The sequence below is a fragment of the Balaenoptera ricei genome, chromosome 15, assembly GCF_028023285.1.
Source record: "Balaenoptera ricei isolate mBalRic1 chromosome 15, mBalRic1.hap2, whole genome shotgun sequence".
In the NCBI taxonomy this organism is placed as follows: domain Eukaryota; kingdom Metazoa; phylum Chordata; class Mammalia; order Artiodactyla; family Balaenopteridae; genus Balaenoptera; species Balaenoptera ricei.
In genome coordinates this window covers 23,966,972-23,991,287 of record NC_082653.1, presented here as the reverse complement: position 1 = coordinate 23,991,287, position 24,316 = coordinate 23,966,972, and the positions used below count along the sequence as shown (strand labels likewise).

The 24,316-nt window shown below is 49.0% G+C and overlaps 2 protein-coding genes across 2 annotated transcripts; one reads left to right on the top strand and one right to left on the bottom strand.

Annotated features, from left to right (window-relative positions):
- Nucleotides 1-3,062: 3,062 nt before the first annotated feature.
- C15H20orf173 (chromosome 15 C20orf173 homolog) lies at nucleotides 3,063-4,820 on the bottom strand. Its single transcript, XM_059897880.1, has 4 exons — nucleotides 4,794-4,820; nucleotides 3,826-4,452; nucleotides 3,420-3,595; nucleotides 3,063-3,339 (listed from the first exon to the last, which is right to left on the bottom strand). Exons 1-4 carry the CDS (start codon nucleotides 4,818-4,820, stop codon nucleotides 3,144-3,146), a joined length of 1,026 nt encoding a protein of 341 aa, XP_059753863.1. The 3' UTR covers nucleotides 3,063-3,143.
- Nucleotides 4,821-10,129: 5,309 nt separating this feature from the next.
- ERGIC3 (ERGIC and golgi 3) lies at nucleotides 10,130-23,223 on the top strand. Its single transcript, XM_059897476.1, has 13 exons — nucleotides 10,130-10,282; nucleotides 10,420-10,490; nucleotides 10,610-10,697; nucleotides 10,918-11,037; nucleotides 14,866-14,959; nucleotides 15,805-15,970; nucleotides 16,095-16,152; nucleotides 20,742-20,773; nucleotides 21,571-21,667; nucleotides 21,744-21,808; nucleotides 22,522-22,658; nucleotides 22,736-22,791; nucleotides 22,996-23,223. Exons 1-13 carry the CDS (start codon nucleotides 10,195-10,197, stop codon nucleotides 23,073-23,075), a joined length of 1,152 nt encoding a protein of 383 aa, XP_059753459.1. The 5' UTR covers nucleotides 10,130-10,194; the 3' UTR covers nucleotides 23,076-23,223.
- The last annotated feature ends 1,093 nt before the right edge of the window (nucleotides 23,224-24,316 follow it).

The following is a 24,316-nucleotide window of genomic DNA, read 5'->3' as shown; positions in this document are numbered from 1 at the left end:
CTTTGTTTTTAGGCCACATGGCTTGCAGGGATCTTAGTTCCCCGACCAGGGATCGAACCCAGGACTCGCAGTGAAAGCGCCGAGTCCCAAGCCACTAGACTGCCAGGGAATTCCCTAGATTTTCATTTATTTAAAATGAAACAATTGCATGCACATGGTTAAAAATTAAATAGAATAGAAGGCAGCAGTTTCCCACCCCATTCTTTTATTTATTTATTTATTTATTTATTTTTTGGCCACTCCACGCAGCATGAGGGGTCTTAGTTCCCCAACCAGGGATCGAGCCCACGCCCCCTGCAGTGGAAGCGCAGAGTCTTAACCACTAGAAAGCCAAAAAAGTCCCACCACCCCATTCTTTTTTAACCCCTTTCCAATTTTTTAAACTCTATTTTTGTAGAGGGTAACTTTGTTCCTCTAAATAATGTTTATATAATGCCATATGGGCCCAGCATCTGGAACAAGATGGTGATAGGTAGCTGCACTGCCCACACCTTTGGGGATTCTTGGACTCTGGTTCTGAGCCAGACACCCAGCATCTCAGTGCCCTTAGGGAGGCGGGTAAATGTGCTCTCAGCTGTACCAGGGATATTTACATTTTGTTAGGTTATGTGTGTTTGTCGGGCAGCCAAAGTAAAAATGTAGTGGATTTGTTTTGGATACTCAGCAACTGAAAACCCTCATTAACTAAGGCTCTTTGCTTACCTTGAACTACTCTTTCTACCAAGAAGGCAAGATAAATGCTTTCCCCCTGCCCTCATTTGATGTAATAGTCTTCTCCAACGATTGTTTTTATTTCTCTTTAAGTATCATTATGGACCCAAGGATTTTTATATATTCACTGTGATTCATTCGTGACAGTTGCTATTTTTTTTTTTTTTTTTTTTTAATTAATTTATTTATTTATTTATGGCTGTGTTGGGTCTTCGTTTCTGTGCTAGGGCTTTCTCTAGTTGTGGCAAGCGGGGGCCATCTTCATCGCGGTGCGCGGGCCTCTCACTATCGCGGCCTCTCTTGTTGCGGAGCACAGGCTCCAGATGCGCAGGCTCAGTAATTGTGGCTCACGGGCCCAGTTGCTCCGCGGCATGTGGGATCTTCCCAGACCAGGGCTCGAACCCGTGTACCCTCCATTGGCAGGCAGATTCTCAACCACTGCACCACCAGGGAAGCCCCACAGTTGCTATTTTTGATGCTCAAATTCTCCCAAATTTGATGTCCAGTTTTTCCTTGTACTTTTCTTTTTCAGACCTGGAATCTTTTAGTGGGAAAAAATATTTAGAAAATGAAATCTGCATTCCAGAATTGATCATTGCCTCTGGGATGTTACGGTGTTTAGACTAGCAGAAAATGTGTTTTGAAAATTGTGAGTTCAAGATGGTGATGGTTGCACAACAATGTGAGTATACTTAATGCCACTGAAATGTACACCTTCAAATGACAAATTTTATGTATAATTTACCACAATAAAAATAACATAAAAATTGAGTTCATAATGATATTTGCAGTTTGAATTTAATGTCACAGGGTTTTTACTATACCTGTCTGATTTTGTATTTGGTTCCTAATAATATTAATATAATTACTTACTTACTTTATTCTGATATTTATTATATAGTTTATAATATTATAATAAATTACAATATTATAATATTATAATAAATCTACTGAGTGAAGTTTAAAATTTCTTTGTGGTTCTTTTTGTCCACAGAATCTATCCTACAGAGAATATACAGTATATTGAATTCTAAAGGAACTTGAACTACTTCTTTCCCTGGTGGTTATGTTATCAATCTGATATACAGTTAGGTCCATTTGATGTGTTTTCAACTTTAGGGTTTGCTTTTTCCTCTTTTTCATTTAACTTTATTTTTTGGTCAGGTAAACATATATATGAGTAACAATGAAATGTTCGCTGTTGAGAATCTGGAAGAGGATGTAGCCGTTTAATGCCACAGTGTAAGGTTTTATTCAGTAGCAGAGTGACCTTCATCCAGGGTGTGTTTGAAGCCCCGATCCCTCTCTGACACTCCAAGGTCCCCTTGACTACCTGTCAGCCTCCTGGGGCCTCCAGTGGGCTGAATAGGCTGGGGACCATCTCAGTTGTAAATAACAACCTTCCCCTCACACTGCAGCTTAAGGATGGATGACCTGTTGCTCTTCTTTAAAACTGTGCATGTTGCTCTTGAACCAATATTCTTCATCCCAGTAATGGGACCACCTCCTGAGCCAGTCTGTCCCAAAACCAAACAAGGATACCTGGAAGATGGGGTAAGACAGGGGAGGGCTGTGGGGCAGGAGGCTGGACCCTGCCCTGCTTCCATGCCCCCCGACCATTCCTTCAGCAAACACTCACTTAACATCAAGGGTGACAGGCTGCCTCCCGGAGCTGGGAGGAGAACGGAGCTCACCTTCCCCAGGGGAGACAGACTGAACACACAGAGGGACCCCGGAGCCCAGAAAAGACAGCACCAACTAGCTGATTCTCATCATATTGGAGGAAGAGAGAGGATTCCCTAGGGAGACAAGAAGAGGGCATTCCAGGCAGAGGGAACAGCGTCTGAAAAGGCATGAAGCAGATGGTGTGTTTGGGGAACGCTGAGAAGCCCAAGGTGTGAGCCTGGGAGAGAGGAGGGGTGGGGGGAGGGGTCAGACCATGCCAGGTCTTGGAAGCCAGACAGGAGCTTTTAAACTCTATGCTGAAGGCATAGCAGGGAAAAGTTTTAAGTGAGGAAAGGACAAGAATCTTTAACTGGGTCACAGGTGTGCAAGGCACAGAACAGAGCCACGAGCCCCTGGGATGGATACTGACCCTTTTATCCAGCCTGTTGCCCTGGGTGTACCTGAGGAAGGTGGGGCTGATCACCAGGACCTGGGGAAGAAGGGGGAGGGGCCAACCTGGGGCCCTTCCCACAGCATCCCGAAGCTACGTCTTCCTACCTCTCGTCCCCTTACCTGGTCTTTTCTATCTTCCATCTACTAGGGAACTGGACCATCTTCCGAAATCTAAGGAAGAAGTAGGAGGTGGGGGAGTTTCAGCAGCCCCTGAGACTTGCGAAGGTCCTGCAGGTGCTCCCAGTAAGCCAGCAGAGGGTCTCCCTGGAGCCCCCTCTGTCATCCCCTGCAGTGACCTCTCCTTGCCCCCCATACTAAGAATGTCTGGGTTCCCAGACCATCACCTCTTCACTCAGAGCATCTGAAGTCCAAGCCAGAACAAAGAGCTTCAGGAGCAGCAGCACCAACTGGCTCCAGGAGCCCTGGTCCCTATCATTCCTGCGGGAGATGGAGTGTCCCGTGGTTTGGTTCCCCAGCATCTCGAAGCCCTGAACAGAGATCTGGTTCATCCTGGGAAGGAGAGCAGAAACTGACAAAACTCTGGGGGCAGGCCTGGACGTCCAGTCCCCTGCCCCCTCCTCAGTGCCCACCTGGAGACCGTGGTGTGATTGGCGCTCTTGCCGAGGTTGGCGGCCCGCAGGATCTTCGAGTTCCCCACCGATGCACAAGTTCCACAGAAGAGATCTAAATGGCTCACCGAGGGCCTGGGAATCCCCTTGAACAGCTTCTCCCACACTCTGCCCAGTTCGCTTGCTGAGTTCATGCCCTAAAAACAGCAGGAGGGAGGAGATTGGGGGTTGAGATCCAGGTATTGGCTACCGGGGGAAGGAAAGCAGAGCTGGGTGGGTGAGACCTCCATCCGGAGGTCAGGGGTTGAGGCTGTGAAGATAGGAGGCACACGAAGCCAGGGCCGAGGGCAGGAGTTTGGGCCAGGAAGTGGGAGGTGGGCTGGGCCTGGGAAGGACGGGATGGGCTGGCCCAGTGTTGACCACTGACCGACCACGAGAGCACAGCGTCAGGGCTGGTGGGCTCTGCTGCTCCCATGAGGTACCCCATCGTCTCCTCGTAACCTACATCAAACCAGTTCCCTCCGGCCATGTGGTGGCAGACAGAGTCGTTGAGGGTCCCGGGTGGGCAGCCACATTTCCTGAATTTGAACGGAGAGCAGCTGCAACGCCGTGGTACCACGTTCATCCGTTTTTCCTGGGGTGCCGATTCCGCCTTCAGATCCAGGCAGGGGGCCATCAGCCACAAGATGAGCATCAGGAAGATGCACAGGACAAAAATCTGCCAGCAGCGCTTCATGTCTGGCCCAGGCAAAGGCTCCAGTGGCAGGCAGCTGACTGGCTCCTCTACCTGGGACTGGGAGGGGTGAGGAACTGAGGCCACAGATAGCCCCCCAGCCCTCTGTCTTGTTGGCTTCCACGGCTCCCCAGCCCTCCACACCACACCTCCTCCCAACCCCTCATCTCCCACTTCCCTATCCATTTGCTCACCTCCAAAGGGGACTCTGGCTGGGCCTAGGATGGAAGGTGGGAGGGCAGAGAGATAACATATGGTGTGTGCCCTATCCTCCCTGCAGGAGGAAGGCTGAGCTCTCAGTGGGGTCCTCAGTGCCACTGGCTCTCATCACAAAGTACACATTGTGACCTCCCTCCTTTAGGCACAAAGCCACCACCCTAGCCTGTCTGTTACACACAAGCTGCCTGCACTGAGTGCAAGATCCACGCGGATAGAGACTGACCTTGACTGTCTTCTTTACCTCTGAATCCCTAAGACTGAGAATCATGTAATAAATATTTACAGGAAACAGGAACAGAGTGGAGAGGGAACCGTAGATACTATATATGTGTGAAGCCCCCTCTCCAATAGTGTATCTTCGGCTCAGGCCTCTCTTCTCTTCTCTAGACCCCATACCCAGCAGCCTGTCACACCACAACTTAGATGTCTCAGAGACCCATCACCCTGAGCAAGCCTGAGACAGAACTCATGATGCTCCCTTTAAACCAACCCCTTCCCAAGACTTCTCTATCTCAACAGATGTTCCTCCATTCAGCCTGTTGCGGAAGCCAGAAACCCATGCGCTATCCTTGACTCCTCCCTCTCCTATGATTTCCAAATCATTTTTTAAATTTATTTTATTTATTTATTTATTTTTGGCTGCATTGGGTCTTCGTTGCTGCGCGCGGGCTTTCTCTAGTTGTGGTGAGTGGAGGCTTCTCTTTGTTGCGGTGCACGGGCTTCTCATTGTGGTGGCTTCTCTTGTTGTGGAGCACAGGCTCTAGGCATGCAGGCTTCAGTAGTTGTGGCTCATGGGCTCTAGAGTGCAGGCTCAGTAGTTGTGGCGCACGGGCTTAGTTGCTCTGCGGCATGTGGGATCTTCCCAGACCAGGGCTCAAACCCGTGTCCCCTGCATTCGGAGGCAGATTCTTAACCACTGCGGCACCAGGGAAGCTCTCCAAATCATTTTTAATCTATTTGTTTCTATCTCCACACCACCTTCTTCATCTCCAGTGTCACTCCCTTAATTCAATCATGGCCTGTGGAAGATGTTAAAAAACAAAATGAAAAACTTTGAGTTGTTTTTAAGGTTTCAGAAGACAAGGAGGGTCAGAAATCATGTAATTTTATTTTAAAATCAAAATGTTTTCTTCCATAGGAGGAGAACAGTAAAACAGTTATCATAACTAGTGAAAATCTGCACTGGGTATTTTATAGATTAAAAAAAATTCACCAAAAAATCTGAGTAAGGGACTTCCTTGGTGGCGCAGTGGTTAAGAATCTGCCTGCCAATGCGAGGGACACGGGTTCGAGCCCTGGTCCGGGAAGATCTCACATGCCGCAGAGAAACTAAGCCCATGCGCCACAACCACTGAAGTCCGGGCGTCCTAGAGCCCGAGCGCAGCACCTACTGAGCCCACGTGCCACAACTACTGAGCCCGCGCACCACAACTACTGAAGTCCATGTGCTCTAGGCCCCACGTGCTGCAACTGCTGAAGCCCAGGCGCCTAGAGCCCGTGCTCTGCAACAAGACAAGCCACCGTAATGAGAAGCCAGTGCACTGCAACAAAGAGTAGCCCCCGCTCGCTGCAACTAGAGAAAGCCTGCACACAGCAATGAAGAACCACCGTAGCCAAAAAGAAAAAAGAAAAAACAATCTGAATAATATCTGTAGACTAATTGTATTGTCTCAATATCAATTTCCTGGTTTGGATAATGTACTGTAAGTACTATAGGGTAAGATGAAACTTGGTGATGGGTACATGGGACCTCTCTTTACTATTTTTGCAATTTCTTATGTGCCTATTCCTATTTCAAAATAAAAACTTAAAAAAAAATCATCTAGAAAAAGAAGCCTAGTAAGCTCTATTGGTGTTTCATTTATATCAACAAATGTAATATTTTTTTATTGTTGTAAAACACTCAAAAATTTACCATTTTAACCATTTTAAAGTGTACAATAATTCAGTGACATTTAGGACATTCACAGTGTAATGCAACCATCACTACTATCTAATTCCAGAGCATACTCATCAGCCCAAAAGGAAACCCCACACCCATTAAGGAATCGTTCCCCATTCCTCTCTTCTCCAGCCCATGGCAAGATACAGTCTTTTAAAAACACCTCGAAATATTAGCTTTGCTTCTGATTTTTTGGCAACTTTCTTGAGGTACAATCTACATACCATAAGATTCACACATTTTAAATGAATGATTCAATAATTGCCAATAAATATATACAGTTGTGTATCACCACAATCCAGTTTTAGAACATTTCCATCAGAGACCCCCATTCACATTTGCAGTCAATTCCACTCCTCATTCCAGGCAACCACTAACCCATTTTCACTATAGATTTGCCTTGTTTAGTCATTTCATATAAATGGAATGATAATGTAGTTTCTCATATCTGACTTCTCTTCCTCAGCATAATATTTTGGAGTTTTACATTGTAGCACGCACCGGTCATTAACTCCTTTTTTGTTACTGACTAGTATTCCATTGTGTGGATAGACCACGTTTTGTTTATTCGCTCATCAGTTGATGGACATTTGGATTATTTCCACTTTTTGGCTATTATGAATAATGCTGCTATGAACATGTGTTTACAAGTCTTTGTGGGAACATGCTTTTTCATTTCTCTTGGATAGACAGCTGGGAATTGCTGGTTTATATGTACATTTATTTTATTTTAATTTATTTATGTTTGGCTGCATTGGGTCTTCGTTGCTGCGCCCAAGCTGTCTCTAGTTGCGGTGAGCGGGGGTTACTCTTTGTTGCGGTGTGCGGGCTTCTCATTGTGATGGCTTCTCTTGTTGCAGAGCACAGGCTCTAGGCACGCAGGCTTCAGTAGTTGTGGCACACGGGCTCAGTTGTTGTGGCTCGCGAGCTCTAGAGCACAGGCTCAGTAGTTGTGGCGCACGGGCTTAGTCGCTCCATGGCACCTGGGATCTTCCCGGACCAGGGCTCTAACCCGTGTCCCCTGCATTGGCAGGTGGATTCTTAACCACTGTGCCACCAGGGAAGTCCTGTACATTTATATTTAACTTTAAAAAAAAATATTTCAAAGTATTTTCCAAAGTGGCAGCACCATTTTACAGTCACCAGCAATGCATGAAGGTTGCAATTTTTCCACATTCTCACTAACATTTATTTTTGTCTGTCTTTTTGATTATAGCCATTCTAGTGAGTATAAAGTGGCATCTCACTGTGGTTTTAATTTGCATTTCCCTAATAACTGATGATTCTAAGCATCCTTTCATGTGCTTATTAGCTAGCCATTCATATATCTTCTTTAGTGATATATCTATTCAAATCTTCTGCCCATTTTTAAATTGAGTTGTTCATCATCTTATTATTTTTAAGAGTTCTTTATATATTCTGGATATGTCTGTTATCATATATGATTTGCAAATTTTTCCCCAGTCTGTGGCTTGTATTTTCATATTCTTTTTTTATTTTTTAATTGAATATAGTTAAATTACAATGTTGTGTTAATTACTGCTGTACAGCAAAGTGATACATATATATATATTCTTTTTCATATTCTTTTCCATTGTGGTTTATCACAGGATATTGAAGATAGTTCCCTGTTCCTAATTAGGCCCTGAGACCCCCTAACACAGCTGTGTCATGATTCTTCCTTCTCAGGGGAAGCAGTGGGGTTTCTACACTGCAACTATTGTTTTCAACCCAGATACACTGAGATCTCTATCTCTCCCAAGAGAAGGAGAACATGTAACACCTACAAATATACCTATTTCTTTAATGATTCAGGAAAAGTTCATTTATCAGTGTCCCAAACAAGGTGAATGAAGGCTGTGACTGGCAGAATGAACTAATGAAAGGGCCAGAAAACTTCCCCTTCTCTGGTCAGGCTTGGAGGCTACAGCTACAGGTGACCAGTGACCCCCCCTCTTCCTGCAGCCCTGTGTGCAGAGTGAGGCACTCCTGTGCAGCCCCCAGCTGCTCCCAAGGCCAAAGGATCCCACCTTGAGGGAGAGAGCTGAAGCGTTAGGGGGAAGCCTGACATTGTGAGGAGCAAAGTTTCCAACTGGTCAGTACCTTGGTCTCCTGTGACTTCTGTGTCATGGCCAACTAAAAGAACTCCATAAAGCGAAGGACTACCTAATTCTAGAATTCCTAAAGCAGAAAGTCTCCCACCCTTGTTGCCCCTATTACAGTTCTCTGCTTTTTCCTTCACAGTACAAGGCACATTCTTCTTTATTTAGGTAGTTTATTAATTAATTACTTTATTATTTTTTTCAAAATATTTTTATTGTGGTAAAATACACATAAAATTTACCATTTTAACCATTTTTAAGTGTACAGTTCAGTGGTATATATATTTGTTTGTTTGTTTTGTTTTGTTTACCTCTCCCTACCCCTACTGAAAGCTCCTCGAGAGTAGGTATAAACCATATCTGTTTCATTCACCATGGTATTCCATAACACAGGGGAGACCTGGGAAATAGGAAGAGCTTGATAAATATGTGTTGAAGGAGTGAGTCACATAGCATGGCGCCCCACTGAGGAAGGAGGGCTTGGAAGTTAAACATGAATAGGCACAGAATCGACATAGACATATGGCAGAGAGGAGAGGACAATTTCTGTCAACATTGTCCTTGGGCATCCAACTGAGAATAGACTTCTCCTGCACTTGGTGGTGGTAGCTAATGTGTGGAAAAGACCCAGGCTCTGGAGTCAGAAAAACCAGGCCTTGAACCCCACCTTTGCCCCATTAACTACCCCTGCAACCTTGGGCAAAGTCAATCCAGCTCTTGGCTTCCTCATCTATAAAATGGGATTTGAAATAGCACCGACTTCCCAGGGTTGTTCTCATGTAGAATGGACGACAGCAGTTGGCATGTTGTCAGTTTTCAGTTAACATGTATTAGTCCTTTCCTTCTCCCCTTCCTAGCAAACTACAGCCTGCGGGCAGAAGCAGGGACTCAGCTTCTCCTGAGTCGGATTGCCAGAATGCACCCAGCTTGTGTCCCGTCTCCTTTTCCTGGAAGCCTTCCCTGACCCAACGTGTCAGTCATTTTCTTCTGTGGACTCTGTCCACAGTCCCCTGTACCACCTCTTATCAAAGTTCTGGTCTAATGCCACTGAAATGATTTGAGCCGCGCACCTCCACTAGCCGTGCTCAGGCTGTTTCGGTAAAATCAACCCCAGAGGCCCTGGCTCCCAGAGTACTTTGAGGTCCAGAAGAAATGTGTTGGAATCAGGCCCTGCCATTAATTCCTGTGATCTAGGGCAAGTTACTTAGCTTCTCCAGGCCACAATTTCTCCTTTAGAAAATGGATATAAAAGTCACACCTACTTTACAGAGGTGATTCTCAAGCTGTAACTGCAGGGAATCACCTGGGAGCCATTCCTAGAGTTTCTGATTCATCAGGTTTGTGTCGGGGCACGATAACTTGCATTTCTAACCAATTCCAGGTGATAATGGGGCTGCCACTTGGGGAGACTGAAAACCACTGTTCTAGGAGCTTCCAAGTTGTTCCAAGAGTCTGATGTGAAACTCGAGGCGCAGTTCCTGGCGCAAGGCAAGCGAATGCTGCTATTACTGTGTCTACCCGGCGGAGTCCTCCTCCGGGTACCCTGTTCCGCAGAAGACCTACCCCCCACAACCCCGCTTTCCCCCGCTCCCTTACCGCTGGAGCCCTCCTTAGCCGCTGGACAAAAGTGCGAACAGCACGGGTGGGCGGGGCGGCCTGAGTGAGAACGCGGGCGAAGGGTGGGGCCAAACGTACGCATTGCTGCGCCTGCGTGCAGGAGGGGGCGTGGCTCAAGCTCTTGGCCGGAAGCGGGAGGCTGCAGGGGCGGGTAGGCTGGCGTCTTCTTTCCGGCTGGTCCCCATGGAGGCGCTGGGGAAGCTGAAGCAGTTCGATGCCTATCCCAAGACTCTGGAGGACTTCCGGGTCAAGACCTGCGGGGGCGCCACGGGTAGGCCGTGGCGGGGTCGGGGTGGCGGGGAGTGGGGTGTCCTAGAGGTTGGCTGGGGCGCCTGGAACCTGCCCGGCCTGCCAGGGGCTGAGGGAGAGGAACAGAGGCCATCCTGACCCTCGCTCCCTGCCCTGCAGTGACCATTGTCAGTGGCCTTCTCATGCTGCTACTGTTCCTGTCCGAGCTGCAGTATTACCTCACCACTGAGGTAAGGGACGGGGCCTAGTACGTGGGCGGGTCTTGGCGTTCTAGAGGTAGGCGCTTGAGGGATGGGAATGGGGAAAAAGAGGCTTGGGGCCAAATCTTACTGAGGTCGTCCTGCCCCAGGTGCATCCTGAACTCTACGTGGACAAGTCACGGGGAGATAAACTGAAGATCAACATCAATGTGCTTTTTCCACACATGCCGTGTGCCTGTGAGTACCTCACCATGGGTGGGAGTTGCAAGTCCCAGGGTTCTCAGGTCGGCTTCCAGGTTCACACCTCCAGCCTTAGGTTCTGGACAGGACTCCAGGACAACCTCCTTCCCCTAATCCACTGCTGTCCCAAGGCAAGCCCAGCATCCCATTACCCTCCAAAACCCAGGTTCCCTTGCCCTTAGGTTCCCAGTACCTTACCCTGATTTCCTGCTTCCAGATCTGAGCATCGATGCCATGGATGTGGCTGGGGAGCAGCAGCTGGATGTGGAACACAACCTGTTCAAAAAACGGCTAGATAAGGATGGCTTTCCCGTGAGCTCAGAGGCGGAGCGTCATGGTAACTGGGGGGAAGAGACAGATCTCAAATCTCAGAGCTGGACAAGCCCAAGCACTACCTTCTGGCAAGTGGGCTGTGACCGGCCCAGTGACAAATGAAACATCTAGGACCCAGAGAAGTCAAGTGGCTTGCCTAGGGTCCCCCAGCTATTAAGAATCAGAGTGGGCTGAAATCCAGTTTTCTAGCCTCTAAATATTGAGAAGAGTACTCTTCAGGTCTGTCATTCTCAGAGGTCCCCAATCCCTGCCTGTTGTGGTCTGAGTAACAGAAGTTTGGGGATGGGTCCTATGTGCTGTTGCCTTGGCAGAACTCCTCTAGGTGGACCCACGCTTCTCTGGGTGTTGCTTCCCTGTCCCATAGACTGAGTTCAGCCCTGAATGCTCTTCCCTTTTGGAATGAAGGATGGCTTAAGGTTGAGCCTGTTCTTGAGTTAGATTGCCTGCGTTCGGATGTAGCTTCGTCTCTTGCCGTCTGTGACCTCAGCTATTAAGTGGTGATAAACAGTTGTACCCACCACGTGGAATTGTAGGATCAAATGAAGTAATATGTGTACAATGCCTAGTACAGAGCATCTGTTCACTTTTAGCTTCCTTTCTTCTCTCTAGGTGTCCTCCCAATGCCTCCATTAAGTCAGTTTCCCTCCATAACAAAACCTTCCTGAAAGCTATGATTTTTCACACCTTAGGGATTGCTCTGTTGATGAGCTTTATCATTTATTTGTTCAACAAATATATGTTGAACACCAGTAAAACCAATAGAATTGGCTGTAGGATTGGATGTGGGGTCAAGGTTGATTCCAAGGCTTTGGTCTGAGGAAATGAATGACTTGATGACCAGAAAGGAGGAAGAGGATTTGTGTGTGTAGGTGGGAGAGGTGGGGGAATATACATCCACTACTGTGTAACAAGTAACCCCAAAAGTTAGTGACTTAACACAACAGACATTTTTTTTTCAGTTTCTATGGGTCAGGAATTCAGGGGTGACTTGGTTGGGTTGTTCTGACCATTGCAGTTGGCAACACGGAGGTCACTGGAGACTGAAAGGAATAGTTTTGATACTGTTGGGGATGAAAATCTAACCAAAGAGCAGAAAAGGAAGTGGAGACATCAAGTATAGATGACCCTTCCAGGAGTCTTGCTGTGAGACAGAGCGGAGAAGTGGGGTGGAGGCTGGAAGAGAGTGTGTGCGGGTTAGTAGGTTTGGTGTTGAGATTAAGTGAGGTTCTGTTGCTTCTCTTTTTTTAGTGGAAATTGAAAGCAAGGTCATTAGCTAAGAGTGGAGAAAGGGGAAGGGATTTTGGAAGCCCAAGGAAAGGGGAAAAGATATAAATTAGTCATCGTGGGGAATGGGATAGTGAACTGATTATTGAAAGGAAGTAGGATTGCCAGGCAGTCTTAAGGCAGGCACAGGCAAGAAGTAGGCACAAGGAGTTGAACTCAACTAGGATTTGAGTTTTGCTAGACTTGTACGACAAAGGGAGAGAGGAACAAATCACTTGTGATTATGTGCAAGAGAATAATTGCAGCAGTGGACCAGAGAATTTATTTTCCAGCCTTGTAGAGATATAATTGAATTATACCATCTTGTAAATTTAAGGTATACGACATGATGATTTAACATACATATTTGTTGTAAGATGATTAACACAATAGGGTTCGCTAACACATCCATTACCTCACAGTTACCTTTTCTGTGTATGTGGTGAGAACATTTAAGATGTACTCTCAGCAACTTTCAAGTATACAGTACAATATTGTTAACTGTAGTCACCATGCTGTACATTAGATCCCTAGAACTTATTCATCTTGTAAGTGAAAGTCTGTACCCTTTGACCAACATTTCCCCATTTCCCCTACCCCCCCAGCCCCTGACAGCCACCTGTCTACTCTGTTTCTATGAATTTGTTTTTTTTAGATTCTACATATAAATGAGATCATACAGTATTTGTCTTTCTCTATCTAACTTATTTCCCTTAATATAATGGCCACAAGGTTTATCCATGTTGTTGCAAACGGTAGGATTTCCTTCTTTTTAATGGCTGAATAATATTCCAGTATATGTATATGATATATATAAAATATTCTAATATATATGATATATATAATCATTATATATATACACACCATATATATATACACACCATATACACATACAAACACACACACACACAAACAAACCACATTTTCCTTATCCATTCATCTGCTGAGGGACACTTAGATTGTTTTCATGTCTTGGTTGTTGTGAATAATGCTGTAATAAACATGGGACTACAGATATCTCTTCAAGATACTGATTTCTTTTTTTTTTTTTTTTTTTTTGTATATATACCGAGAAATGGAAGTGCTGGAACAAATGGTAGTTCTATTTTTAATTTTTTGAGGAACCTCCATATTGTTTTCCATAATGGCTGTACCAATTTACACTCCCACCAACAGTGCACAAGGGTTCCCTTTTCTCCACTTACTCATCAATACTTCATTTTTGTTTTTGTTTTTTCTAATAATAGATATTCTAACAGGTGTGAGGTGATATCTTGTAGTTTTCATTTGCATTTCTCTGATGATTAGTGTTGTTAAGCACCTTTTCATGTTCCTGTTGACCACCTGTATGTCTTCTTTTGAAAAATGTCTATTCAAGTCCTTTGCCCATTTTTAATTGAATAAATTGATTTTTTTGCTGTTGAGTTATATGAGTTCCTTACATATTTTAGATATTAACCCCTTATCAGATATATCATTTGCAAATATTACTCCCATTCCATACGTTGTCTTTTCATTTTGTTAATTGTTTCTTTGCTGTGCAGAAGCTATTTATTTTGATGTAGTTGCACTTATTTTTACTTTTGTTGCCTGTGCTTTTGGTGTCATATCCAAAAAAACATTGCCAAGACCAATATCAAGGAGTTCTTTCCCTATGTTTTCTTCTAGGAGTTTTATGGTATCAAGTCTTACATTTAATTCTTTAATCCATTTTGAGTTAATTTTTGTGAGTGGTGTAAAATAGGGGTATAATTTCAATCTTTTGCATGTGAATATCCTGTTTTCCCGGCACCATTTATTGAAGAGACTGTTCATTCCTCATTCGGACCATAGAATTTAAACACGGAGGGAAGTGAGGATGTGAAGGGGTGATAGTGTCAGTGGTGTCAAAGAATTGGTGGATTCTGGGTACCAGAGAGAGTGATGTGGGAAAATGAGGATAAGATTGAAGATTAGGATACTTGAAATTGAATTTTGGAAGGTTTGTGGTAACTGGTAATAACTGAGTATGGAAATGTGTGGCTGAGGTTGGATGACAAAAATAGAAAGATTATTGGAGGACAGGAGGTCAGGGTATTGAATATTGAAATCGCCAGTTATGTTGAGGTAGTTAAAGGCAGGGAGCCAGGTGCAGAGAGAGCAGTCTGAGGACAAGCACCATGGTTAAGGGCTTACACTTTGGATTTAGAGCTGAAATCTGCCACTTACTGTGTTGCATTGGGCGAAATCACTTTTCATCTCTGAGCCTCAGCACCTTCTCAAGTACTATGGGGATAATAACCTCCACCTTCACAGTCATTGTGGGGTTGAAAAGAGACAATATATGTAAAGTACAGTGACCTGTATTCAGCTAATATTTAGTATTCACTGTTATTGTTTTATTACTATTACCGTTATTAAAAGAAATAATATATGTGTAGAAATGCTTAGTGCCTGACACATAGTATACATGATGTAAATATTAGCTGTTATAATGTTTATTAACCCAAAGGGCCCATGCAAGGGTTAGGGGTATAGATTTCACTGTGCCTGCCCCCAGCTGATGCCCCTGCCTCTGCCCTCCCCTTAGAGCTCGGGAAAGTTGAGATGAAGGTGTTTGACCCTGATTCCCTGGACCCTAATCGCTGTGAGAGCTGCTATGGTGCCGAGACGGAAGACATCAAGTGAGCCAGGGTCAGGGGGTCGGGGTGGGGGGCTGGGGAGCAGGGCTCCCATCAGGTGCTTTTTGTCAGTCATCCTCAGCCTTTGTTGGACTCTGTGGGTTAGACCAAGAGTATAGACGGGACGGGACAGGCTGCACGCCTTGGTCCCTGATCCTGGTGCAGGCGACTGAGGCTCTGTGGCCAGGCCCTACCTGGGGGCTGCAGAGCTGGGGACGAGGTTGAAGTGGTCCTTGCTCTGGTTCAGAGGTAGTGACTGGAGTCCAGCTGCCTGGGTTCTACCCATGGGTCCTTGGGCCAAGCTACATAACCCTCTCTTGTGAAGGGGAACCATAATGGCACCTTTCTCATAAGAGTCACATAAGGAGTATGTATGTAAAGCAGTGAGATGGAGGGCCCAGCCCAGGTTATTAATTAAGCCTTCCATATATGGTAACTGCTGGTTTGTTTCTCAGGCCCTGACCCGTGAGAGGCTGATTCACCAGGTCTAGGGCAGGGCCTGGGAGTATGTATTTTTTTAAAAAATTTTTAGGTAAAATATACATGACATAAAATTTACCATTTTAACCATTTTCATATGTGCAATCCAGTGGTATTAACTACATTCATAGCATTGTGCAGCCATCACCACAATCTGGTCTAAAACTTTTCATCACCCCAAAGAAAATGGGAATATGTATTTTTAACAGTCCTGCTGCCGCTGAGGAAACATACTTTGAGAACACTGGATGGTCAGGGATGAGGCTGGCAGAGGCTTCATTAGTGGGCAGAACTGCTTTATTTCCCAAGGTGCCGGCACTGTTTCTGTGCCTCTTTGACATTCTCCCCCTGCACCTCCTCTCCTACAGGTGCTGTAACTCCTGTGAGGATGTGCGGGAGGCATATCGCCGTCGAGGCTGGGCCTTCAAGAACCCAGACACTATTGAGCAGTGCCGGCGAGAGGGCTTCAGCCAGAAGATGCAGGAGCAGAAGAATGAAGGCTGCCAGGTGTACGGCTTCTTGGAAGTCAACAAGGTACAGGAGGAGCCGAGGCGGGACAGGGCCAGCTGGGCTGTGGGTTGGCCCCACTCCACTGTGAATCGAGGGGACAAAGGGAAAGGAGGAAACAGCTGGAGAATGAGAGGCGTCTCCCCTACAGGTGGCGGGAAACTTTCACTTTGCCCCCGGGAAGAGCTTCCAGCAGTCCCACGTGCACGGTAAGTGACCCGACATCAGCTGGGAGCTTTACCTCTGGACACCTGGTGAGTTTGAGTGCCCCTTCGGCTGCCTGCTGCTCTTTTGTCTTTGGCCCAGAGCAGACCCTCAACCCAGGGCAGCAGTTTGGTAAACAGTTAAGAGCACAGGCTGAGGAGCCAGACTGCCTGGCTTCAGATTTCAGTTTTAGACCTTACAGGCTGTCTGAAACTTTGAGAAATTTCCTTAACTTTTTGAGCTTCAGTTTCCTCCTTTTTAAAGTGGGGATGATAGTACTCATCTCCTATGCTGTTTGGGCAGGTTAAAGATGATAGCACAGAGCCTGGCTTGTGGTAGGTGCTTGTTTAAATGGTAGCCCCCAGTATCAGATGACCTGTGTATGAGGCTTTGGGGGAAGCAGAGCTGGTCTGGAACCCAGGTTCTGCCTCTCCCAAGCTGTGTCGTATTTAGGACGTACTCTACTCAATTTCTTCTTCTATAAAATGGGCCTGAAATAGTGCCTACCTTACAGGGTTGTTCACAAGAATGAATAAATGAGATTTATTCTCATTCATTCATTCGTACATTCACTAGATATTTAGTAATCACCTGTTGTGCGCCATGTGCTAGTCTAGGTGCTAAGGATGCAGCAGTGATCAAAACAAAGTCCCTGGGACTTCCCTGGTGGCACAGTGGTTAAGAATCCACCTGCCAATGCAGGGAACACGGGTTCGATCCCTGGTCCAGGGAGATCCCACATGCCGCAGAGCAACTAAGCCCACGTGCCACAAATACTGAGCCTGTGCTCTGGAGCCCGTGAGCCACAACTACTGAAGCCCATGCGCCTAGAGCCTGTGCTGCACAACAAGAGAAGCCACCTCAATGAGAAGCCCGTGCACTGCAATGAAGAGTAGCCCCCGCTCACCACAACTAGAGAAAGCCCACACGCAGCAACGAAGACCCAACGCAGCCAAAAAGAATTTTTTTTAATTAAAAAAAAACAAAGTCCCTGCCCTCAGAACATTCTAGTAAAGAAACAGACAATAAACAAGTATGTAAAATATATGGTATATCAGATGCTGTTAAGTAACTCAAACACAAAAAAGGCAGGCTAAGGATGATGGGGCCGAGAGGTTGGGTGAGATGGTGTGTGAGTACCATTCCATATCGGGTGGTCAGGGGAAGACTCTGATGGATGACATTTGAGTGAAGACCTGAAGAAAGTGAAGGGACCGGCCATGTGGATGACTGGGGCGAGGTGTTTCAAGCAGAGAGAATAGCAAATGCAAATCCCTAAGGCAGGAATGTGCTTGGTGAACTCAGGGTACAGTGAGGAAGTGAGGGTGGCCGGACACAGTGAGCCGAGCTGCTTGATTAGCAGTAAGGTGCGGGAGGTAATGGGGCCCAGGAGGGCACCGCAGGGACCAGGGCTGCTGCTTTGCGTGAGATGGAAGGCTGTCGTGGGGCTCTGAAGAAGTGGCGCGTGATCTGACTTAACTTTGAAAAGGCAGGCAGCCCTCTGCTCTGTGGAGAAGATGGAGGGGGAGGCCCGGGTGGGGGGGTGGCGGAGAAGGACAGAGGCAGAGAGGCCGATCAGGAGGCTGTTAGGGCGATCGGTTCAGGCACCAGGTGATGGGGGTGGGGCCAGAGTGGTGGTAGATGTGGTGAGAAGTGACTGCGGGTATTTTGAAGGTGGAGTTGCTGATGGATGCTAAGGTGAGGGAAAGAGGAGTCAAGATGACTCCGAAGTTTTCTACTTGAGTAGCGAGAAGGATGAAGTTACCATTTAGTGATGGGGGATGACTCAGAGGAGCAGGTTTAGGTGGTTGGAGTCGGGGGCATAAAGCCGCTTTCAACATGTTCCGACCAATGGGATGTGGGTGTCCTTTTAGACACCTCAGATGTCAAGTAAGAAGTTGGCCATTCAAGTCTGGAGTTTAGGGGAGAGGTCTGGCCTAGAGATACAAATGTTGGAGTCATCAGTGTGTTAAAACCATGGAACTGAATGAATCACCTTCTGGGTGGAGGTGAGGGTAGATGGAGAAGAGGAGAGCTCAGGAGCCTAAGCGCCAGGCCCCAGCATTAGAGGACAGGGCATCAGGAGGGCGCAGCAGAGGAGACTGCTAAGAAACCCCGAGGAGATGAGAGTGTGAACCAGGCATCCTGAAAGCTAAGGGACAAAAGTGTTTCCAAAACCGTATCAGATGCTTCTGGACATCAAGGAGAACGACCGACCATTGTGTGTATAACGTGGCAGTGGTCATTGTGACCGTAACAGAGCGGTTTGGGTGGAGTGCCAGGGAGCACCACTGAGCGGTTCAGGAGGGAATGGGAGAGGAGTTGGAGCCAGTGAGCAGAGGCAGCTCTTGTGGGGTTTGTTCTAAAGGGAAGGGAGAGAGTGGGCTGTGGCTGGAGGGAAATGTGGAGCCAAGGGGGGTTCTGTAAGATGTGTGATGTAGCAGTGTGTTAACATGCTGTCGGAAGTTACCTGCTGAAGAGAGCAGAAGCGGTGCTCCGGAGATGAGAGAGACATTTACTGGAGTGAAGTCCTTGAGAAGGAAAAGGAAGACAGAATGTAGTGCCTTAGAGCTGTAGGAAGCCCCAGCTTGGCAACAGGAGGAAGGGCAGATCTACACAGGTATGGGTAGGTTGGCAGCTGAGTGATGTGGAAATCACCAGGAATTGTGACAGGACCATCGTATGGGAGACCGTGACAGTGGCTAAAACTCTTGAGAACCGGCATGGGAGGACTGACCGGCAGTTCTGTGTGGATCTCCAGCAAACAGATGGGGATGGGAGGTGGTATAGTGTGCCAGGAGCTGCGGACTTGGAGACTTTTAGGGAAGATCAAGGGACAGTGATCTGGAAATGGCATTAAGGAGCAAGGAGAACCTCTCTTAAGGCCAAGGAGGAGGACGGGTGTGGGAGAGAAATAGTCACTGCTTGGGGTCTGCAAGGGAAGTAGTGCCCTCAAGGGAGAGCTGGGCTGCTGCCAGAGCACAAGGTGGAGGGAAGGTTTGGAGGTTGAAGATGTCGAGGTTTTGCTGATGAGTAACAGGGCACGTGGAAGGGTCTGGGAGGGATGGGAGTCAGGATTATACTAAGGGGATGTACAGAGCTACATGGTGACAAGAGTCCAGGGGATGAGAGATGACCTGGCAGTCCTGAGCTGCCCGGTGACGAAGGACAGCAGGAGTAACAGGCCTGATGGAGATGGCCCTGCTGGTCTTTAAGGCAGTCGGGGATGAGGCTGAGTGTTGGAGAGGAGCAGGCAGGTGGATCTGGAGGGGGCCGGGGAAGGGTGGTCTTACTGGGATTAGGAAGACGATCAGCGTGGAGCTGTGGGCGCAGGGCCTGCGGGCACTCAGTAAGAGGTGGTGCGTCTCTGCTTCTCTGTCTGGGCTGTTGTCATAGTCAGGGAGCCCAGGGCAAAAGGCACTCCATATCCTAGAAGGATGTTCGAAACACAGAGCTACAGTTGCCCGAGGCCAGAGGCTGAATTGAGGCCTGGGAGCTAGTTTCTGACATTATGTTGATTGGGGGAGAAAAGGAGAAGACTGTAAAGTTTACCAAGTACTTTCCCATCTTAGATCCTGCCTGGTCCTCAGGACAGCCCTGTGCAGAGGGGAACACCAAGGCTCAGAGAGGACAAGTGATTTGCCCAAGGTCACACAGCTAGGAAAGTGACTCTGGGCTCTAGGTCTTTTGTTCTTCCTAGGCCACCATACTTCTGCCCCCAAGCCCCCTTGCCCTCTTCTCTGGCCAGGGAAGGGCTCCTTTGGGGAGGGGACCAGGAGGAGGCTTGTTAGCTGAGTCCAGACCCTGCTGCTGAGGCAGGAATATCCAGTCTTCCCTTCTACCACGTATCTTGGTCCATAATTCTCGTAGTTCTTGTTGTGAAGCTCTGAATCTTTTTTCTCTTCCTCCCTTCTCTCTTCTTCCCTTCCCCATGCTGCAGTACATGCTGTGGAGAGTAAGTGGCCCTGCCCTCCCAGGGAGGCCAAGCCCCCGTTTCTGGGGCAGCCTGCCCTCCCAGGATGGGCGGAGGTGTGGATGGGTGGGATGGCTGCCGGGTGACTATAGAAAGCAGTGGGATGTATCTTTTAGGTGGGGTTCCTTGTAGCAGGAGGGATCAGGGTTAGAGGGCAGGAAGAGCTTGTTCTGGAACAGAGGGTGCAGGTTGCCTGTGAGATTTCCTTTGGTGGGTTGAGGGTGAGGGCAGAGGAGGCAGGGAAAGGGCTTGGACCACATTCTCAGGTCCCACCTCACTCTGGGGTTCAGTGATTGGCCATCGGCTCTCGCTAAACCTGAGTCAGTGGGTTTTCTTTCCTGAGCTGCAGGCAGGGCCTTGGTGGGAGCAAAGGCCTGGAGTGATGCCCGTGAGGGGCTCCCTGTGTATGTGAGGGAGGAAGTGGGGCCTGTGGAGGGCACAGCCTCTCACGCAGGCCTGCGGCGGGCCCTCTGGCTGCCCTCAAGCAGGGCCAGACTGGTGAGTGAGTGAGGGGTGGAGGACGAGCCAGGCGGGCACAGTCCAGAGGGAGGAGTGAGGAGGCCCAAGCGAGGGTGTGGGGAGCCTGCTCCACCTGCTGACATCTTCTCCCTTCTCTCCTAGTCCATGACCTGCAGAGCTTCGGCCTCGACAATGTACGTACCAGGTAGCAACCACGGAGGGCGGGTGGAGGTGGAAGCATGCTGCTGCCTTCATTCTCTGTAGAGACATCCTGGGGTGGGGAGCAGATATAGAAAAATAAACCGTGTTCTGACAGGGGGTGCGGTCTGAGGGTACTGGTGGTGACTTTTGAACTGAGATCTGCGTGGGCTGGAGACAAGGGATGGGCTTGGACAAGAGCATCCGGGAAGAGGGAGCCTTGGGGTGAGGTCAGGAGGGTTGGGGCACTTCTAAGGAACAACAGGGCCATGTGGTTGGATGAGGATGAGGCTGGAGGGTTGGCAGGCCAGCCAGGGGGTCTGGACTTTCTCCCAAGCAGTTGGGAAGCTGTTGGCTTACTTTAAGCAGGATTATGACGTAATCAGATTTGCACTTTTTTAAAAGATCCCTCTAGTGGCTAAGTTTGATCTAGACAGGAGCAGGACAGGAGCCGGAGCTGGGAGATCTGGGGCGCCTCCAGGCAAAGCCAGCACCTGCCACCCAGGGCCCATGTCCAGTCTGTGCTTGGTTAATGGGTGGATGCAGTCCCAGAACCTCAAACTCTGGAGCCCCAGGAGCCCCCAGACCCTGAGGAAGGAGTTCCTAGGTGGGGGTCGGGGGTACCTGTCTCAAGCAGGTTCTCCTAGGCAGGGCCCAGCCCTTGGCCCATCTCCACACACCCACTCCCCAGACCCAGGTGCCCCTGTCTGCTCCTGTCTGAAGAGCCTTTGAGAGGGAGGGGCCTGTCGGGGCCTCGAGTCCTCCAAGACCCAGGAGCTGGTGTTGCTTGCAGATCAACATGACACACTACATCCAGCACCTGTCATTCGGGGAGGACTACCCGGGCATTGTGAACCCCCTGGACCACACCAACGTCACTGCACCCCAAGGTACCAGCCTGGGAGGTAACCCCCAGCCACCCAAGCCCTGCCTGCACCCACGCCCAGTGCCCTCTTCTCCCTGCAGCCTCCATGATGTTCCAGTACTTTGTGAAGGTGGTGCCCACGGTGTACATGAAGGTAGATGGGGAGGTGAGTCTGAGGGAGCTCAGACATCCGGGCACCCTCTTGGTGCCAAGCACTTGAGTTCCTTCAAGCTGGGAAGCAAAGTCCTGCTCTTATCCCCATATGATGGGTGACAAGCTGAGGCTCAGAGAGGGGAGGTGATTTGCCCTCACAGCCAGAGCTCAGGCCCCAGGCTGTCAGATTTCAAAGCGCTTTTCCTACTTGCCCAAAGTGCCTCCATCCACTCCTCCCGTGTCCACTCTCTGTCTGCCTCACTGTCCCCCATTGTCTGCCCTGAGCCTGGAGCTAGCAAGGTCAACCCTCCCGTGCCCCTTCCTCCCAACTCTGCTGTGGCCTGTGGAGCAGCATCTCCACAGACTGGTAGACTGCATGGGCCTGAGCAGGGAAGAAGTCAGGCCCAGCCTCGCCAGGAGCTTGTGGTGCAGCCTTGGAGAGTTGCTTGTCACCCCTGGACCCCCATTGAGAGGGTCCACCAAACGTAGCTGGGATTGAGAAACTGTAAAGAGCTGGTGACTGGAGGGGAAGCTGGGATGGTCAGGCTGGGAGAGGGCATCTAGGTGGTCCCTAGGCCTTGCAGTGTTTGTTTCCAACGTGAGCCTCGTTTTCTCCTCCACACAGTCAAGGCACTGCAACACCAGGGGTAGGAGCAGGGGTGGGGCGGCAGGGTTGGGAGCCAGGTCATAGACCCGGCCCTGGCCCAGGCTCCCCTCCCGTCCCAGGTGCTGAGGACAAATCAGTTCTCTGTGACCAGACATGAGAAGGTCGCCAATGGGCTGATGGGCGATCAGGGGCTTCCTGGAGTCTTCGTGCTGTACGAGCTCTCGCCCATGATGGTGAAGCTGACGGAGAAGCACAGGTGAGGGCGGGGAAAGGGAGGGGCCTGGGCCGGCAGGGAGCAGGGTGCCTGCTGACCCTCCCCCACCCCTCTTCCAGGTCCTTCACACACTTCCTGACAGGCGTGTGCGCTATCATCGGGGGCATGTTCACAGGTTAGAAGCTCGAGGGTGTCTGTCTGGGGTTCAGGGCGTGGTGGGGAGTGCAAAGCTTGACTCCTCCCACTAGGTTTTGGTCGAGGGAGGAGGGGTACTTCAAGGGCCAAGGGGGGATGCTGGCCTGGCCAGTCAGGTGACAAGGCCCGGAGGTCAAGCCAAGAGCCCACCTGGGCCAGTGCCAGCCCTCGTCTCTCTCCCCAGTGGCCGGACTCATCGACTCTCTCATCTACCACTCGGCTCGAGCCATCCAGAAGAAAATTGATCTAGGGAAGACAACATAGTTGTCCGTCCCTTCCCCCCCAATAAGTCCCTGTTTTTCTTTGGTCTTGTGGTCATTTTCCCAGCCTCTTACCCCACCCACCCCACACACCCCCTCTGCAAAGAGTCAGTCGCAGCCCCAGGTTGGTAAATCTATTGATTGTGATAGTATTCGCTGGTCTCTGTGTGGTTCTTGGGTCTGGCTGGAGCGTGGGAACAACCCTCATCACAGCCACTTATCGAAGGCAGTCAGGACTGACTGATTAGAGCCAGGTGCCTCTGGGAGCCCCACGTGGACATCCCCTACTTAATAGGACTTGATTCAAACCAGACAGATGTTCACTCCACAGCCCCATCATCAGTCCCTCGGACTGTGGCCTTCAGGCCTTTTGGGTTCAGCCCCAGGGCTAAGATGGACCTGTCCAGGATGAGCTTTCTGGAGTCATCCTGGCCCCCAGCCTTGTGAGTTTTCGACCCCACTGGTAATAGGCCCTGGCTGCAGGCTGGGGATTGCCACCTCAGTGGTGGCTAAAGCTGGGGCCCCTCCCTGCCACCCTGGGCTCAGTCACCTGATCCCCTCCTGCTCACTGACCCTGCGATGTGCCAAGCACCTGCTGGCTCCTGGTGCCCAGAGGGGTACAGCCAGGTCCTTTGCAATTTCCTGGGTGGACACAGAACTGAAAAACGGGGAGGGAAGGTAGCAGTGGCCATTCTGGAGCAGAGCTCACATCAGACTCTGGCTCTGGAGCTAGTCAGGCCTTACCATTACAGCCCTTAAGATGTGTGGGGAACCGGCCCTGAGACCTCACCACTGCACAGCCCAGGGAACCAGGGACATTAGTAGCTGGTCAGTTCAGCCAGTCATTTCTCAGGGAGTTTCAGTGTAAGACAGTAGTGGGGGGAGAAGCGGACGACAGAAAGCAGAGTAGGGCAATGACAGCAAAACTTCTGGAGGCAGCCGGACATGAGACCCAGCTCTGATGTGGCCACTTACGAGCTGTGACCTTGGACGTGTTATTGGTGGGCCCCTGTCTCATTTGTGAATTGCGGGTGATATTGTCAGCTGTAGTGAGCCTTGTTTTTTTGGTCACCCGGGAACCATTCCCCCTTGTTAACGGTATCCTGGGTTTCCTCTCGGAACCTCCCTGCCCACTGTCAGCTTGTGTGATTTGGGAAGAGGGCTGATCTTCCACCCTAAGCTCCAGGGGAGGGCTGGAATCCCAATCAGCATATCCTATCCCACACCCCCACCCCAGTGACCCAG